The sequence below is a fragment of the Neodiprion pinetum genome, chromosome 5, assembly GCF_021155775.2.
Source record: "Neodiprion pinetum isolate iyNeoPine1 chromosome 5, iyNeoPine1.2, whole genome shotgun sequence".
NCBI classification, from domain to species: domain Eukaryota; kingdom Metazoa; phylum Arthropoda; class Insecta; order Hymenoptera; family Diprionidae; genus Neodiprion; species Neodiprion pinetum.
This window is the reverse complement of record NC_060236.1, coordinates 6606386-6622951: the sequence shown is the minus strand read 5'-3', so window position 1 is coordinate 6622951 and position 16566 is coordinate 6606386. Positions and strand designations below refer to the sequence as shown.

Genomic DNA, 16566 nt, shown 5'->3' with positions numbered 1-16566 from the left:
TACTTACTTTGTACCGACTCAATCTCAAGCTTCCATACCGACACTACTTTGGCTGCTACGAATGTCGGTGCGAGCCCGTTAGGTAGATTCGATAGAGCAAATCCCTCCCACGCTTCCAGGCCCAGCTGGGCCCGATGGCCCGCCGAAAACTGGTCACAAAAATTTACCCAGGGGTATCCGTCTTTATTTTCTTTAGTCAACGTCAATGGCTTTAACCTTTGAATAGGCGCCATTTTTCCATTTTCGCAGACGATTTTTCCGCCATCTGTCGGTTGTACAATTGTATTAGATGTTCAGGGCTGTTCAGGGTCTATCGTTCGGCATCATTTTTTATGGACGGTTCTTTTCTTCTCTCTGTACTCCGTTTGACATGACCTAAAAGTTGTCTGTGGATATCACGAATGATTACCGCGATGCCGAATTCCATCCGCAATTTTTAGTAACGTAATAGAAAATAAATATACAATAAACAATGTCAAAAATGACTTCGAAGGATAAGGATAACAAAAATTTTCACGATAAACTCAAGCAGTTTTTCGGTTTAAACAAAGGTAACAATTATCATTTATTTTTTAGTTACGGGACTCGTATCACTTTAATTTCACAACATTAGTTTGCGCACTAATTTTTTAACATGTCAACATATCTATACGTGTATAGAAAAATAGATATACAATTGAGAATTCCATCCTCTAATTATTCGGAATCACGTCCAACTTTCACGACTCGCATACTAAATAGACGAGTAGTGATTATAACCTAAAACGACGCTGTGTTCTCTATTTACGTTCTTTAAACAGATACCACACATCTATAAAAACACTTAAAAACAGTTAAGCCAGTCGATTTGCAATGATTTCGGTAATTTTTTATCCATATTTCATTCCTGCTTTACATTCTTACGCCTGAACAGGAAATTTCAAAAGTCGAGCGGATTTCACAATTACCACAGAGATTGAGAAGGAAATCGGCCCAGATGCTCCCTTACAACATCGAGCCAAAGGACTCAAGGACCTGTGTGATTCGGTCCTGAATCATCAATGGGAAGAGGTACATGAAAATTTGTTTCTCTTTCTCGTTGCAAATAGTTATTTTTTTTCATACTTGTAACAAGACAGAAAACAATCAAAAGCAACTTACATATTCAAATAAAAAAATTAACTAAATTGGCTACCAATTCATTCTTACTTTAGACGGCAGCGGAGCGCTTGTGGCTCTTGGTCCAAGATTTGCTAGTTAAGGACAAGGATGTACCACGAGAATGCAGACATTTGACACTTCAGTTTCTCCGGTGTCTTGTGCAAGGGCAATATACCAAATTGTCTTCCTTAATGCGAGTGAAATTTTTCATGGTAGTTAAAAACCACGATATACCTGAGGACATTGGACCAAGGTACTGCTTGATTGATAAGATTAATTGTTGAAATGAAGTTCCAGAAATTAAGTTGTAAAATGGTGACTGTTGGAATATGATTTAGAAATCAGTTCGGTAACTATAATTGTTTCTATTCCTTGCAGATTGGAGCTGCTCCAAAGTTTAACAGAGAATGGAAAAGATATATTACATCTAGAAGAAAGGATAGGACCACTTTTACTGGATTGGATGCCGACTGTGACTGGAATTGATGGCAAAAGAGGAGCTGAATTTCTGTCATTGCTTGTCAATGTTATTAAATTCAATTCTGCTTGCATAGATGCTGATATTATATCGAATCTAGTGCAGTAGGTATTTTGTACGATTTTCTAAATACAGGGTGAATTTCTACATTCATAGAAGACAACCATTACCATAACCTTTTATTTGTAGTAAAATGTCACGAATAATCCTTATCAGTCGTTTCCGTCAAGTATTAAGATAATTTCTCTTTTAAAGTGGTTTGACGACTGTTATATATCAGAGAAACTGAATTATTTCAAGTTAATTTCACATTGCAAATATATTTCTCATGTTTTTGCAGATACATTTGTCATTTGTGCTATTGCAGTAATAGTGCTGAGGTAGTTTCTGGATGCTTAGAAGCCCTTGACGCTGTTGTTTGCTATGGTAATTTACAGCCGGATTCACTGCCCACATTCATTACTGCCCTGTGCCGCAGCGTCAATGTAGAAACTTATTGTCAGATAAGCTGGAAGGTAATTTCGATTTGTAATCTATAATTTCCTTACAAATTGAAGCATAATGTATGATTTAAATGAAAGTGAATGTAAACTGATTCTTCGATAACTTTCTTTCATTTTAGATAATGCGAAACTTATTAGGTACGCACAAGGGGCATTCAGCTCTCTATACAATGTGCAGATTACTGCAGGATCCAAACGTTCAGAGAGATGTCGGTTTACTGCGCGGAGCTGTCTTTTACATTAACATGGGTCTTTGGGGGACTCACAGAGTGCCGAAGCTGAAATGTACACCCACATCTGTTTTGCCTTCATTTCTCCAGGTATAATACAAATACTCCACTTGAAAAATCAAACTTGCCAATTTGTGAAATTCTTGGTCACTATATGATATGAATGTGTATGTATTTTGCAGTAAGATTTGTGCACGCATTAAATTTTCTCAAGCGGTTTAATACGTCTTGAAATGATTTGCAGCTGGTCTGCCTGTATCCTTATGCAGAGAAATACCTAAGTAACTTTTCCTCAATCGAAAAAATGTCAAAGTAACTATCTGTGAATGCAAAGATCAATCTATAAAGTTAATTGAAATTTATAATCTACTCATTTTTTTTAAGGCGTTGCAATGCAATCATCCAATAGTTATGTACGAAGTCACTCTCAGCATCCAAAGATTGGTCAATAAATATGGAGAAGAGCTGCATGATCCTACTTGGAGTATCATATTAGACATAATAGAGGCAGTAATCATACATATAGGTGTGTGTTACATATCACAATTAATTAGCGTATAACTAAGGTACACAAATTTTTCATTACTTTTTTTTTCAGAAACTAGCAGTCAACCAGCTTCTGAACAGGTATCAGTAAGTCTACACGAAACAATCAATAGCATTGAAAATCTCCTGGATAATGGATATTACAATGGTTGTGTGCAACGTTTCTATGAGCTAATTGAACGCTGCTCAAACTCCCGTCCAGTAAGTATTTACCACCATGTACAGCAATTCCAGAGGTCTATACTACTATAAAAACTTTTCCCTGCTATGTGAATTGTAGAAAGGACAGTTTCATCATTTTCATTTAGACGAAATTAGAGATGTTTGATTCTCATTTCAGTTGCATTGAATTCAAAGATTTTATTTCCTCTAAACTTTCAGAACTACTTATTTGAAATTGTTCTGTAGTTGGTTGAGCAAGTTTCATAGTCATATGAAAAGCTTGAAGTTCCGTTTTTCAATTTATTGATTGAAGCAATTTAATTTGATGTGTACTACCATAGACGTTATCAAATAATTTTTCAGTTTAATTACAATATTTTTCAGGAAATATCTGTACTCAGATTGATTGGCTATTTGTCTCACTATATAGACCCAACTCGTCATTTGTGGTTATCAAAGCTGAGCACTTTAATGGAACGCTATTTTAAAAATGAAACCAGAACCAATATCAGAATAAAAACTCTAGACGTATTGACAAAGGTTATAAAAATCAACAGGTATGAAAATTTCCTACCATAAAATGACTCATTAATCTGAAATATTACTTATCAAACTGTTTTTCCAGATCCAAGTACGAGGATGAGCTAATCGAAAGGATTGTTGTCCCATATCTACAACACCTTGATATGGATCCTGATATTACTATACGTAACGTTGCTACTCATTTACTGATTGATCTATGTATTGAGTGTGAAACAAAGCGATGCTTAGAGCTCTTGGATATATTGGAAAAAGTGAGTGCCAGTTAACACCATCATTATTAGGATTTCAGGCGATATTCTACAGTGCAATTAAAATATTTGATATATACGAACGGGCTTACGTTCGTTGTGTGATTATATTTTGTAAACTGAAGATCATTTATCCTCTTGTCTAGATAGTGAACAAACCGTTTACATTAGAAACTCCAATAACCGTTGATACTGATGTAAAAGACGTAAAAACTGCTGTGGTTGGGGTGATAAATTTACTGAGCATAAAGATGTATCATTTACCCTCAAGCCATGTAATACGAGCCTACAAATTATTGGTCAATCATCTTGAACAGCATTACAAGGAACCCATGATTTTCCACAATGTATCAACCATCAGGTATTTAGTAAGTAACTATATTTTATTTTACCTGAAATCTAAGATTCTACTTCACCCAATGGCCTTCGATACTATATCTGCTACCAAGCAAAATTTATAGTTCATAATTTTATCTCAACTACTGGAAAGAAAATATAAACAAATATTTCGTATTTCAGATATTTGAGGCCTTTTTAAGAATTAGAGCCAATACCTGCTATCACCTTGGCTATCCTGATGCTGTTACTGGTGTTGTAACACGATTTAGCCCTTACCTGGTATTGGAACATGCACCGGCTGATAGACTTGGAAATAATGTAAACAGCGGAGGCGGGAACAGTCCACCACCAGCTAGTCCTGCACCATCACAGCACATTTCATGCCAGGTTACTCATATGTCGCTCGCCCATGCCTGTAAATGTGTGGTAATGTGTCTCAAGCAGGAAAAAGGTACTTGTCCTTGTCTGTTTTAGAGAAAAAATCAGATAATATAAAGTGCACGTTTTAGTGACCACTATCTGAAGCTTCTTACCTTCAAAATCTTGTATTGTTTTACTTCGATTTACCAGATTGGCGAGTTCTTCACTTGTTGCTAAGAGAAATGCCTCAAGTTATGCAAAACAAAGCACTCATCCTCTCAAGACATAGCAATGATATTGATTGTCTAGCTGCAGCTCTGTGCTCCATGGTAACGGTGAGTATTCTCAGGCATTACATTTTATCCTTTTATCTGTATCAGTTATACAGTGAATCTTATTGTGAATATGATCTTGGTAGGTGAGTGACAAATCTGTACGCTTACCAGAGACCCTATACAACACGCCTCCAAAGTTCACAGTGTCTGAATTCCGGGGATTTGTATTTCCGGTATTGGCATCTTTGGCATCATATCACGCACACCTTGAGCCAAATTTGCAGCAGCGTCTGATAAAGTGTTTGGAGGTAATAATATGATTTCAAACTTGTTAAACCTATTCATAAAGCCAAGTACTCAGCGGATTCACTTATTTATAGCCATATATGCTTTAAGTGTAATCATTTCCTTACATTCTTAGCTTGGCCTCACCACAAGATGTGCCAGTCAATGTGTAACCAGCCTTACAACTTGTACATTAGAAATGCGTGATGCAATGAACAAGCTTCTATCCGAGGTTCTTCTGAACCTATCAAAAATCTCAGCAACAGTTTACATTGCTATCCCAATACTCGAATTTTTGTCAAGTAAGTGCTTTTACGATTTTACGAAATATGTGAGATTTAGGTTGAAAGACACCGATATTAGTTAACTATAGGTCCGCCCGTTTTCTATTGATCATCCTTCATGTATCTATACCAATAATATTATTTATAAATAAAAAACTATTTTACAAAAGTTAATTTTGCATACTAGTTACCAGTTTTATTTTTTTTTATGGGATATTCACGTATATCATGATTATTACAGCTCTTACAAGACTGCCCAAAGTGTTTGCAAGCTTTATCGGCGACCAGTATATGTCTGTATTTGCAATATCGTTACCATACACCAATCCCTTCAAGTACAATCATTACACGGTATCTCTGGCACACCACGTAATAGCGGTGTGGTTCTTGAAATGTCGCCTTCCCTTCCGAAGGGATTTTGTAAAATTCATTACTACAGTGAGTATTTCACAGTAGTCTATCTGTGATATAACTATATCTGAGCTGGAAATTACAATAATACATTATTTATAGGGACTCAAAGCAAATGTGTTGGTTCCTTTCGAAGAGGGTCACTTGATGAAATCAGATTTAAATTTAATAAACGAAGATTCATCCAGCAGAAAACGAAGTTCTAGTTTGACTGAACAGGTAACTAGTTTATACCTGTACATGCAAGTGAAAGATAATTATGAAGCATAGCTGAAAATGTCGGTACAAAGTAATAAGACTTGATTCTATACTATAGGGCAGCAGGGGTCGCAGAGAACGGCCTATAATTGCTAATCGTATGATCGGAGAAGGACGAGCACTAGATCTTAAACCACCAATTGATGAAGCTTTAATGACGTTTCACGTTGAACTCACAGAAACTTGTATAGACCTAATGGCTCGGTATACTTTTTCTACCTGTTCTGCCTTGCCAAAGAGGTACACGATATTTTCGTGGTTCACTGAAATAGTGGGACAGAATTGATCAAACCACTTTCTGTAATAAAATTCATTGCAGACTTCCAACAGCAGAATTTCTACTCAAAGAAGGTCAGTCTATGACTTGGTTATTGGGAAACCGTTTAATCACCATAACGACAAGTGGATGTAGTAGTAAAGCGACGCGTGGCGGACTATGCGATAACTGTTGGACTGCCTGTAAGTCCGAATCTCTTTCCCCAGAATACACTCTAAGGTATACACAATCTTCGTTGCAACGAGCGTCTAGTGGAGAAGTGAGTTTAATGGAAAAGTTATCTTTGGAAACAGTAAACAACATTACTGGTTTCTTACTTAGTTTTAAATGTATTTTATTTTATACAGGGTTCGAAGGAGGAAAATAAATTGATGCGACAATCATCCATTGGGTATGGTGGTTCCAACACTAACACGACCTCGAATTCTCCAATTGAAGAATCAAAGAAATTGCCTGAAGAACCAGAGACTCTGAAATTAGAATTCCCCAGCGAAAAGTCTGAGCAAGACGTGACTGAACCTTCAAAGCTTGAACAGATACTTTCTAGTGAAAAACAAGAGGAACATATTCCTTGTGCATGTTGGTGCCAGGGCTGGGCTGAGATTTATGTCAGGAGACCAACCGGCGACATGTCCTGGGTAATGCGGATACAGAATTCAATGCAATTTGAAACATCCCCTTTGGACTTTCCTGTCAATGATATCACAACACTTTATATGCCTACACCGCAATCGACAGAAAACAAAAATCTAGAACAACCGACCTATACCTACAATCATAATCAAGATCTTCAAGCTGAAGATATTCAGGTATGTTAATCCATTTACATTATATTTATTCACTGAAAACGGTTTTAAGTTTCGAGGCAATGTAAGTATAATCTATGGATATCGGTTCTTGACTTCGTAAACTGTTGCAGGATATGTTGGAAAACAATTTTAACCACCTGAATATGGAGCCTGAAATTGGCTTGCTGAAATCAGTCGCTTCGTCATCAATATCATCAGGTCCGATCGCTATCCCAGGATCTCCAGCACGTCGCAGTCCATCTCGCCAGAGTTCCCGCGACAGTCTTGAAGGCCTAGAAGAAGGTGACGAAGGTAATTGTTGTTTTAAATATGCCTATCTAATTTGCTTGAAAATTTTACTATTAAAAAAGTATAAATATACCACATCCAGATTTAAGAAGATCCCGAAATCCTGTGCGGAGGTCTAATTCTAGTCCTGAAATGAGTGCAAATTGGAAAAATCCATTCCTCAATAAAGACAAATTGAGTCTTCAAAATGATCGGGACCTTGTTGCGGTTGATTCGGAAGGAAAAGTTGACTCCGAAATTAAAAAACATACAAAGACCACGTATGCAAAAGATATGAGGTAAGGTACCCACCTTGTTGTATGGTCCGGATAATAATTTTTCAGAATATCAGGTAAATTCTGCGATTAAGAATGTTTGCATCTTAAGGGTCAGCTGCGAAGCAATACCAGAAGAAATTTCTGGAACTGGAACCACCCCGCCGTCTGCGGAGAATTCTATACATCATCCATCAGGACTTCGTTCGCAACACTCGTACCCTGGAGCAACACAAACAACTCAGACACCAAGCGTTTCTACTAGTAACACTGTCCCACCTTCTCCCACAGCCACACAAGTATGAAATTTATCACGTTAAATGAAAGAATTCAACTACAATATTCTGCTCACGACTAAAATGTGATATATGACTGGTGATCGAGTTAATTCTACTGCGAATCTAAACATTTACTATCATTTTTTGTTCTCTTGCCCCAAACGCAGGCGCCAGGAAACTTCTTGTCTCTTCAAAATAGAGGTGTTAGTCTAATGTCTGGTATCCATTCGCAAATACAAGTGTCTACTGGAAAACCGCCACAATCTCCAACGCAACTTTACCCCCGTTTGAGCAACATCCACGATTCTGGATTGAAGCAGTCCCCACTAGCTATTGACACAAAACCTCCAATTGGTAGAAATCATCTTGCAGACAAAGTGAGTACACAAATTCTACGATTGAATAATATTCCAGAAACATAAATCGCTCTTAATTCTACAGAAAGATGATAAACCCGACCCATCCAATTTACCACCATTACATTTCCGAGATCGAGGTCATACCATATCTGTGATGAGCCCTGCTAAAAAAACCCGTGGTGAATGGGATAATATCAGACGTGGAAATTCACCACGTAACAAAGATCCTCCGAGAACTGGCATAAATCCTAGGTAAATGGTAACGCAGCTTCCTAGCATAAATAATCTCGTTACTATCGTGATTTGTGATTAGAGTCTACTGTTGTACAATTATTCTTACTGATCATTCCTTCTTTTTTACAGTTTTGTATTCTTGCAATTATATCACACTGCTCATTTTGGCACTACTACGGAAAAACCGTTATTAGTTTCTCAAACAGCAGCTGTACAAAGAGCTGTTAAGGTTCTGGACGCAATTCCTCCGTACGAAACTCATAAAATTGGTGTAATATATATCGGAATTGGCCAGGTATCGAACGAAGTTGAAATACTTGCAAATCAACACGGGTCTTTAAGGTATGCGGAATTCTTGCAGCGTTTGGGAACGCTGATAAAGTTAAAAGATGTCGATTCACAAAGTATATTTCTTGGAGGCCTTGACCGGAATGGTGAAAATGGAAACTTTGCCTACATATGGCAGGATGATGTCATGCAGGTTTGTCCCAAAACTCACGTCAGAGAATATCGGATGGTTCGAGTATTGAATTAATCTTCAAATATCTCGAAAGTTTTGTATTCCGTTAACACGAATTTAACGTAAACAGGTCGTATTTCACGTCGCTACGTTGATGCCAACCAAGGAAAGTGATCCACAGTGTACTGGAAAAAAATTACACATCGGGAACAATTATGTCAACATTGTGTACAACGAAAGTGGGGAAAATTATAACATACAAACTGTGAAAGTGAGTTTATTCATTTAATTCTCACAGATTTCCAATTTTGTTTCACTAGAATTTTTGATTTCACGACTGTTGGTTAATACACATTTTAAAAGTATCAGTTATATTTTGATCAGAGGAACTTCAAATTGCACCACCAAATACCAATCATTTTTTTTTCATAGGGACAATTCAACTATGCCTGTGTAGTCATTCAGCCTCTTGATCATGGCACGAACAGAGTTACAGTGCAAGCACGCGAGGAACTTGCAAAGCACATAGGTCACAGTGAACCCAAAATTATTTCTGACCAAAATCTCGCTATACTTGCTCGACAGCTAGCTCTTCATGCCAATGTAAGTGCCTTTTTGATTGCATACATCAACAGGACAACTTTGGTAAATACAAGCTACTTATATGTTTTCCATTCATTTATAGCTTGCCTCAATGGTTTCTTCGTCTCTGAAAACTAAAGGACATAATCCATACGCCTCAAATTGGCTCGAAAGACTGCGTCGTATTAAGCAATTAAGAAGCAAAGTCCTACAAGAGTGTGCAGCCAGTAATCCTGACGGACCATCTGACGATTTGTCTCCCAGATCAAACAGAAGGGTCCACATGGATGACTTTACAGAGTATACAACATAATAGTTACTGCTGTAATTTACATTGAATATGAATATGTATGTAACTGCTATTGGAATATAATGTTGAATAAAATATTATTTGGCTAGGTACTCCATATTCAGTTATCCATATTATTACCGAATTCCTCTCCTGATTTAAAGCGTTTAGGTAACCTTCAGAAACATCTCTGAGCATTTCCGAGCGACTCTGTTGTAAAACTAAATGTAATTTTCATATCGCAGAAGAGAAAATTACTTTCGCAACTTTCTAATTTCCTATGTTCGTGACTGTCCGTAGAAATATGGCATCTTTATTAAGTGATATTAGACAGAAGCTTTATAGCGCTATATAGATGTAATTTTATGTAAAGAATCTTGAACAATGAATGAACGATTTAGAAATTGCGATTGGAGATCACAACATTCTCGTCATATCTTTACAGTCATTCGGACGACAATGTTGTATTTTTTTGACACCGGTAAGACACCCAATGACCAGGACAAGGGACCTTCAATTTAATTTATTGTATTTAATCAGCATAATTCGCAACATTAAAATTTGGAATCTCTGAATCTCTCCAATATAATTTTGTCCGATCTCGAAAAGAGCTAGCATCGATTCACTCAGGCATTGTTCGGACGTGATTTCGGAGAGAATTTGTCGATCGCGCATCGTTTCAAATCGCGGCGACTAGCGAAACAAGAAATACAGTCAAACCGGCCATCATAAATCGGCAAACGTTTTCTTATTTTGCACGGATTCTCTCAGCAGCTTGTTCCACAATTTTCTTATTGTGCCTCCTCATTCTGATCATACTGGTCACAAGAAAGTGCTTAGGCTAAATTAGTGGTTTACAGAAGAATAAAAATCGCATTTTCGAAGCCAACATATTTCTTCGTTCTTGTCGTAACACCAACAGTGACTTGCAACGTTTCGTACGTTCATTTTCGTGAGAGACCTCGTTCTTATGTTTATTACCGTCACGGAAATTTAGTCCGAAACGCGCAAGATGATACGCGTCACTTATACAACCTATATGTTTACCCTCTTATTTCTGTATTTCTCCACGAGCAAGGTTGACCGAGCTCTGTGCACCATTGACATCAATCTTTCCGAGCTCGAATATCTAGCTGGACATCTTGACTCCTCGGAATGTCGACGTCTGGTAGCGGCACTTCATTACAATTCTTTCGAACTTCCAGAAAGTATATCAGGTGCCGGTATGTCTACAGTTTTCCCCTGTATAATTTATTGGCACAGTTTCTAAACTACTATACCTAATTGCTCCCTTACCTAGAAAGAAAAGTGAATGATGATATCCCCTGCCTTCGGCAACTTCTTCATTGGAATAGTTCTCCAGGCGAGGGTCGTGGGCAAACTCATGAAGACGTCGAACACCGTCTGCGTCAGTTGAAACACAATGACCTTGCCGATTGGTTAGGAAAAACAACGTTCAAGCAGCTTCGGAATGATCTGGATAGAGCATTGCGCAATCCGTTCAGTGACCTGGAGTCAGAAGATACCGTCGACATAAGAGTTGGAAGCAACGATTCTACGTACATTCCATTCTTACATCTCTTTCCTAATTAATACCGCGATCACATTTGTGCGGTAAAGTTTCTATGCACGCTTGGTTCCTATCTTTCATAGGTATACCCGATTGTTGAGTCGCGTGGAATTTCGTTTTCATCTGAATAGAAGTCTAAATTTTCAATCAATATCTCAATTACTTCACGTTACTCAAACCCTGCACGTATTTTACAAGTTGAGTCCGGTGCCTTGTAGACCGTGAAGTACCCAGTACCGAAGCAAGTGCCTTTTCCGCCTCACGAGTCGTAAGGACAATGCTAATTAGTCAAGCACTTTTCATTACCTCAGATCTGGTGAAACGACGGAGTCAACGGATCAGCCCCCTGATGAAGATCCTTGGCTTCCTGTGGACACTCTCATGTTTGCCACGTTAAGTTTATCGCTTACTGCCTTGGCGGTGATCTGCGTTTTGTTGGTATTCCACCATGTCAGGCTTTCGCTTGAACAGCGGAATAATAATAGGTAATTACCCTGTGGAGTACAGTCAACTGGAAGTGCTGGTACATTGGTTGAAAGGGTAAAATTAATTCGTGATATCCAGTGACTGCTCGATTGGTTCGGATAATGCATGTGCATGTAAACTTCTCATTCAAGCGCCATCGACCAGGAAAAGGGTGGGAGGAGCGGGTCAATCGTGAGAGGCGAAAAACAGAAAAAGAAAAAAAGGATTAAAAAACGAATGAAGCAAAATACCTCAATTACCCTCAGTGACAGTAAGAAAAACTTACTACCAAGCACGGATTCACTTCCGCCATTGCAGAAGAAGAAACGTTGCTGCGGTGTTTCGTGTAACATACTGTGATTATATCATATCATCAATATATTTATGCTTGGCAGTCTGAAATAAAAACCTGATATCAGTCTGACAAGAGAATTCAATTTGCTTACCTGTATACATCTGACTCAAAAACCTTGGGCTATAATTTATCGTTAATAATATAATTAGTCCAAAATGATTTGCCGATTATTGTACATATTTGTCAGCCAAGTTTACTAACTCAATTTTTTGAATTCTGAGGCTGAAGTATGAGGTATAAGTCTGGTAGCATAATTGATGTTCAGTATACATTTTTTACCCTAGGTCCAGATTAATTTTTATTCTGGAAAGTCAACATCATGCGAATTGTACTATTATATGTGACCTGAACTATCAACTGACGATACTCAGACATTCAATCAAGAATCAAATCAGACTGAAAACGTAATCAAATAGAGTGCAGGGAGAGTCTCCAGATTAGAAGTTTGGCTGTATCAATCAATTAGCTTAAATTAATTCACTACCGAGGTGAATTGGCCAAGGAAGGCACTGTACGTACGTGCAGTTTCCGCAAGATGTAATAATTATTCCTGAATAGGGAAAGCTGGAGAATACCAATGTGATCCATTACGCGATATTGATCCACTGCTTCGTACTCGGCCTAAGTAGAATCAAATTTTGTAGATTAATTTACACGAATTTTCCGACTCGATTAATTAATGAGATCTTCAAAACCTGGAGCGGTGTTAAGGTTGTTTATCTGCTTTCTAATAAAAGGGTTGGATAACCCCTCGACTTGACTTCTCGCACAGATATTCATCATCACATCGCATTATCTTTTATTGCTTGAACGTTTGCGTTTTAATGCCGCTTTGTTAGTTCAGTACCGGTCACCAAGTGATTACGTTATTTAATCATGTCGAAAGAGCCCAGGAAAAGGAGATAAAGAAAGGAAACGGAAACCGTTCCGTTGTACTCATTTATTTTTATTTACAGTGAACGAGCCAAGTTGCATGAATAATAATTAATTTATAACAGTAAGTGTAAAAATCAAACTCCATGGTGATGCGAATGCAAAGATTTAGTGAGATCGAATTTCCTTTATTAAACGCCCTCGAAGATTCTTAAATTCAATACAATATTGATGCGCAGCTGAGCAATTTTGTTAGGCACATGTATATTTGTAGAGAATTCCAGGCCAGAAGAAAACATGTATATTCTTATTGATTCTGTAGCAATCAGTTCGTGAACTGGTTTGAATTTCACAAAGCTCCGGTCAAGGGGATATTTTTAATGTGTTAAAATCCACCTGCAGGGAGAACCACGATGGTATAATAATCTGGTAATTCCTTAATATTACCGAGTACAAACCGAATGATTAATGCGGGAGAAATTCAGTAACGGGCTTTTGAAAAACTTTGATTGTTTATATTATTATTACAAGAAAATAAAATTAAAAATGTGCAGACATACATTTAATATAAATAAAAAAGAAACGTGTAAATTCCTTCAGATTGCATATCCATCGTATCATAATTAACCCTCAGTCACATTCGTTTCCTACGATTCTCAACTCAGCAACGTGCCAACTCGATATCGTCATGTGTTTACGATATAAGTGGGATCGTTCTTCAGGCCACCGTAGTTACATCGAGGTGTAGCAGTATTATAAACAATTGTTGCGATAACATTGCTATGTAAAAAAGAACGTCATTCCTTCTACGCCGGTAAACTCCGTGAACGTCGGTTATGGTTAACAACAACATATTGCGCCCGCAGAACGAGGCCTTCAGCCTTGTTTATTCGGGTTAATCACTACGCGTACACCTTAAAGATGATGCTGTACACGAAGTCGAGAGCTTTGCTCCAGGCATTATTCACTTCTGGCGTCCACCTCGAGCCCAGAAATTCTTTGAAGACGACCAACAGTACCAGTTTTAGATTCTGAAATTATCACAGAGCATTGGCACTGGCAGTAAATGAATCGCTAATACCTTGATCTCATTTCTCAAGCATACTGTATAATATTTTTTTAAATAATACTTGGGAAGCAAATTACTTGATTCGATAACTGTAATACTGACGACGTAGGTATGAAAGGTGGCTTTTCATGCTTCGCTCTTTTCTATTAACGAAGGATCGAACAAGATGTAATACGTGTCCATTGTAATTATTCGCATACTAACAAGGCACGCTTATCTCTATGGAGCATCGTGATTGAAGCACGTTGCTCTTCACCTTGGCAATAGGGAATTTCTAATCAGACGCGAACTGAATATTAAATCAATACGACCATTGTTACAGTCAACCGGCGAGGACAGTTCGTGAGCGGGTAATAGAGCACAATTTAAATTTTCAACAAAGAAGCCGCGTTTAGTGATCAGCAATGGACACAGAATCGAATTTTTGTAAATATTTTCAATAGCTGGAATGGATAGCTTAAAGTCCTGGACTATTCTCGATTCCGATAAAACCGACGTACCTGTCAAGATAATAAGTCAAAGCTCAAACTCACGTTAAATTGTTCTACCGTCTGTCCACGCTTATGGTGTTTCTCCCCAAGGGATATTAGAATAGCTTCCAGCAAGCCTGGATCCTTCAGGGAATCAATGATGGTACTTAACGCGTTTGCGATGGCCGATGCGTGAGCCTGAAACCTTTTGTTTTTCGGTAGATCTTCGTGGGGTGTATCTTTGAAGGCGTGAAACTGACTCCGGTAATCGGGATGTTTGGTGAATAATCTGTTGAAAATATGTCAGAGGTAAGTTATTTGAACAACCTCACGTAATCAGCCACATCTTATGGGTTATATAGACCGGATGTAGACGTTATTCAGGGACAACTTGTATCAGGGTTTTGTCAGAGAAGAAAGAAAAAGCAACAAGATCCCACCATCAAGTAGCAAAGCACAATTCATCTGAGTAGAAATACCGCGAAATTACTCGTCTGCTTCCGTCACATTTGTGCTAATCAGTGAAGTAAAAAATTATCTGACTAGGATTGGATCCAACGATTACCCTGTTCACGTATCTATTGATTCTCATGGAGGCTGAAATTCAGAATGATTTCTATCTGCATAACGAATAAGAAAATTCGTATCTAAGTTCAAGTTAGCTTGATTACATATCGTAAAAAGTCATAGTTTATCGGTAATAATGAGATAAGAATATTTCCGCAAGATTAAATTGCGCATCGAAATCAGTGCTTGCTACCGCTTTGCTGATTAGCCATTGAAATCAGACTTACATTGTAAGCATACTGTGATAGTAAGTCTACACTTCTAACCCAGATCTGGTGAAGATACAAATTTTAGCAAATTTTATTTAAATTATAACGAAATCATTGTGTGAGTAAATTCTCATGCTCGATAATGAAATATAGGCTACTAGAATCGTACATCAGGTAATAAATTCGAGGGCGATATAATAAAAACCACTCACCTCATCATAACCGCTATTCCTAGTTTCATAGGATCCTGTCGCATGATCCCCCACGTTTCTGTGACCAATCTTTTTTGCTTTCCTGTCAGACCGCTGGCCGGATCTAATTCGTCATCACCGGAATATCCCCAATATGAAGACAACAAACCTCCCATATCGCTGAGGGAGTAGAAAAACGACAGTGATAAGCAAGGCATCGACTTACGATAAGGTTTTGGAGTACACTTCAAAAAAGCCGGGGAGCAACACGTGCAACTTTTAATGGGAATGCGAGAATAGCCGGGATGAATGAATCGACTGAAAATTTCACGGAAGACTCAAACTCTACAGGGGTAAAAGCTATTTGGTAATTACGATATTTCATAGCGCTAAAAATTTAACTGGTAGATCGAACGCCCCACGTGATTTTAATTAATCCTCTCCGAATTAATTTACAGCATGCAGAAAGGAAGCGGTGAACATTAATACGCAGGAAATGATTACTATCCGAGTTTCTGGATCGTCCAATTCTCAAATAAATACAGATTCTAGTTTCCAGATAAACGAATCAACTGAACCAAAGGAATTCCCCTATCACAAAATTCCATCACATTCCAGGATTGAACGGAACACGTCCTTTCAAGGGAAACGAATAGTTTTCAGTCTAAAATTTAACGGACCTGAAATTGCTGAATCAATTTTCTTGTTTTCTCGCTGCAGAAATACTCACGTAGAAAAACGGGATGCAGGGATGGATAGAATTAACTTTTTCCCAGACTGCTTGTCGAACAACACGTGTCAGCTGATTGCGATTATTTTGTCACAGCGCACAACGTACTGTTTAAATTACGTACGTCTAAACTAGTTATTTAACAGGGTCACTGCACTATAGTATAATATATTAT

The 16566-nt window shown here is 37.9% G+C and overlaps 3 protein-coding genes across 9 annotated transcripts; 2 read left to right on the top strand and 1 right to left on the bottom strand.

The window, feature by feature from the left end:
* The first annotated feature begins 324 nt into the window (after positions 1–324).
* Positions 325–10012, top strand: gig (TSC complex subunit tuberin). Of its 2 annotated transcripts, XM_046630001.2 has the most exons (29): positions 325–551; positions 914–1050; positions 1194–1393; positions 1519–1722; positions 1959–2133; positions 2241–2441; positions 2736–2877; positions 2950–3098; positions 3444–3616; positions 3685–3853; positions 3997–4218; positions 4370–4640; positions 4760–4884; positions 4968–5132; positions 5246–5411; positions 5635–5831; positions 5907–6023; positions 6121–6302; positions 6382–6598; positions 6687–7148; positions 7259–7439; positions 7519–7714; positions 7803–7989; positions 8136–8345; positions 8410–8579; positions 8691–9042; positions 9152–9292; positions 9454–9624; positions 9707–10012. In XM_046630001.2, exons 1-29 carry the CDS (start codon positions 473–475, stop codon positions 9914–9916), a joined length of 5571 nt encoding a protein of 1856 aa, XP_046485957.1. In that variant the 5' UTR covers positions 325–472; the 3' UTR covers positions 9917–10012. The 2 variants fall into 2 exon arrangements, with proteins under 2 accessions (XP_046485957.1, XP_046485960.1); XM_046630004.2 differs by lacking the exons at positions 325–551; positions 914–1050; positions 1194–1393; ... (1 more) ...; positions 1959–2133; positions 2736–2877 and having other exon boundaries at positions 2269–2441.
* On the bottom strand, positions 912–16533 carry Glob1 (globin 1). 6 transcript variants are annotated; one of them, XR_011177091.1, is made up of 13 exons: positions 16392–16533; positions 15683–15841; positions 14758–14983; positions 12978–14186; positions 12802–12903; positions 11769–12323; positions 11189–11401; positions 7728–7912; positions 7286–7420; positions 4993–5114; positions 4723–4920; positions 4466–4602; positions 912–2126 (listed from the first exon to the last, which is right to left on the bottom strand). XR_011177091.1 is itself a non-coding variant. In XM_046630069.2 (4 exons), the coding sequence occupies exons 2-4, from the start codon at positions 15835–15837 to the stop codon at positions 14058–14060; spliced, it is 510 nt and encodes a 169-aa protein (XP_046486025.1). In that variant the 5' UTR covers positions 15838–15841; positions 16342–16481; the 3' UTR covers positions 13201–14057. The 6 variants fall into 6 exon arrangements, 1 of the variants encoding a protein (XP_046486025.1); XR_011177092.1 differs by having other exon boundaries at positions 912–4654; XR_011177090.1 differs by lacking the exons at positions 912–2126; positions 4466–4602; positions 4723–4920; ... (1 more) ...; positions 7286–7420; positions 7728–7912 and adding an exon at positions 9502–11134.
* On the top strand, positions 10905–11951 carry LOC124219999 (uncharacterized). Its single transcript, XM_046628318.1, has 3 exons — positions 10905–11115; positions 11193–11451; positions 11774–11951. The coding sequence occupies exons 1-3, from the start codon at positions 10905–10907 to the stop codon at positions 11949–11951; spliced, it is 648 nt and encodes a 215-aa protein (XP_046484274.1).
* Positions 16534–16566: the final 33 nt, after the last annotated feature.

Coding starts and splice junctions, on each gene's coding strand:
- gig (XM_046630001.2), top strand. CDS start 473: ATGTCAAAAATGACTTCGAAGGATAAGGATAACAAAAATTTTCACGAT. Junction 1,723..1,958: donor ATTATATCGAATCTAGTGCA/GTAGGTATTTTG, acceptor ATGTTTTTGCAG/ATACATTTGTCATTTGTGCT. Junction 9,293..9,453: donor ATAACATACAAACTGTGAAA/GTGAGTTTATTC, acceptor TTTTTTTCATAG/GGACAATTCAACTATGCCTG.
- LOC124219999 (XM_046628318.1), top strand. CDS start 10,905: ATGATACGCGTCACTTATACAACCTATATGTTTACCCTCTTATTTCTG. Junction 11,116..11,192: donor AGAAAGTATATCAGGTGCCG/GTATGTCTACAG, acceptor TCCCTTACCTAG/AAAGAAAAGTGAATGATGAT. Junction 11,452..11,773: donor GTTGGAAGCAACGATTCTAC/GTACATTCCATT, acceptor TCATTACCTCAG/ATCTGGTGAAACGACGGAGT.
- Glob1 (XM_046630069.2), bottom strand. CDS start 15,837: ATGGGAGGTTTGTTGTCTTCATATTGGGGATATTCCGGTGATGACGAA. Junction 14,984..15,682: donor GGAATAGCGGTTATGATGAG/GTGAGTGGTTTT, acceptor TATTTTCAACAG/ATTATTCACCAAACATCCCG. Junction 14,187..14,757: donor AGACGGTAGAACAATTTAAC/GTGAGTTTGAGC, acceptor TGATAATTTCAG/AATCTAAAACTGGTACTGTT.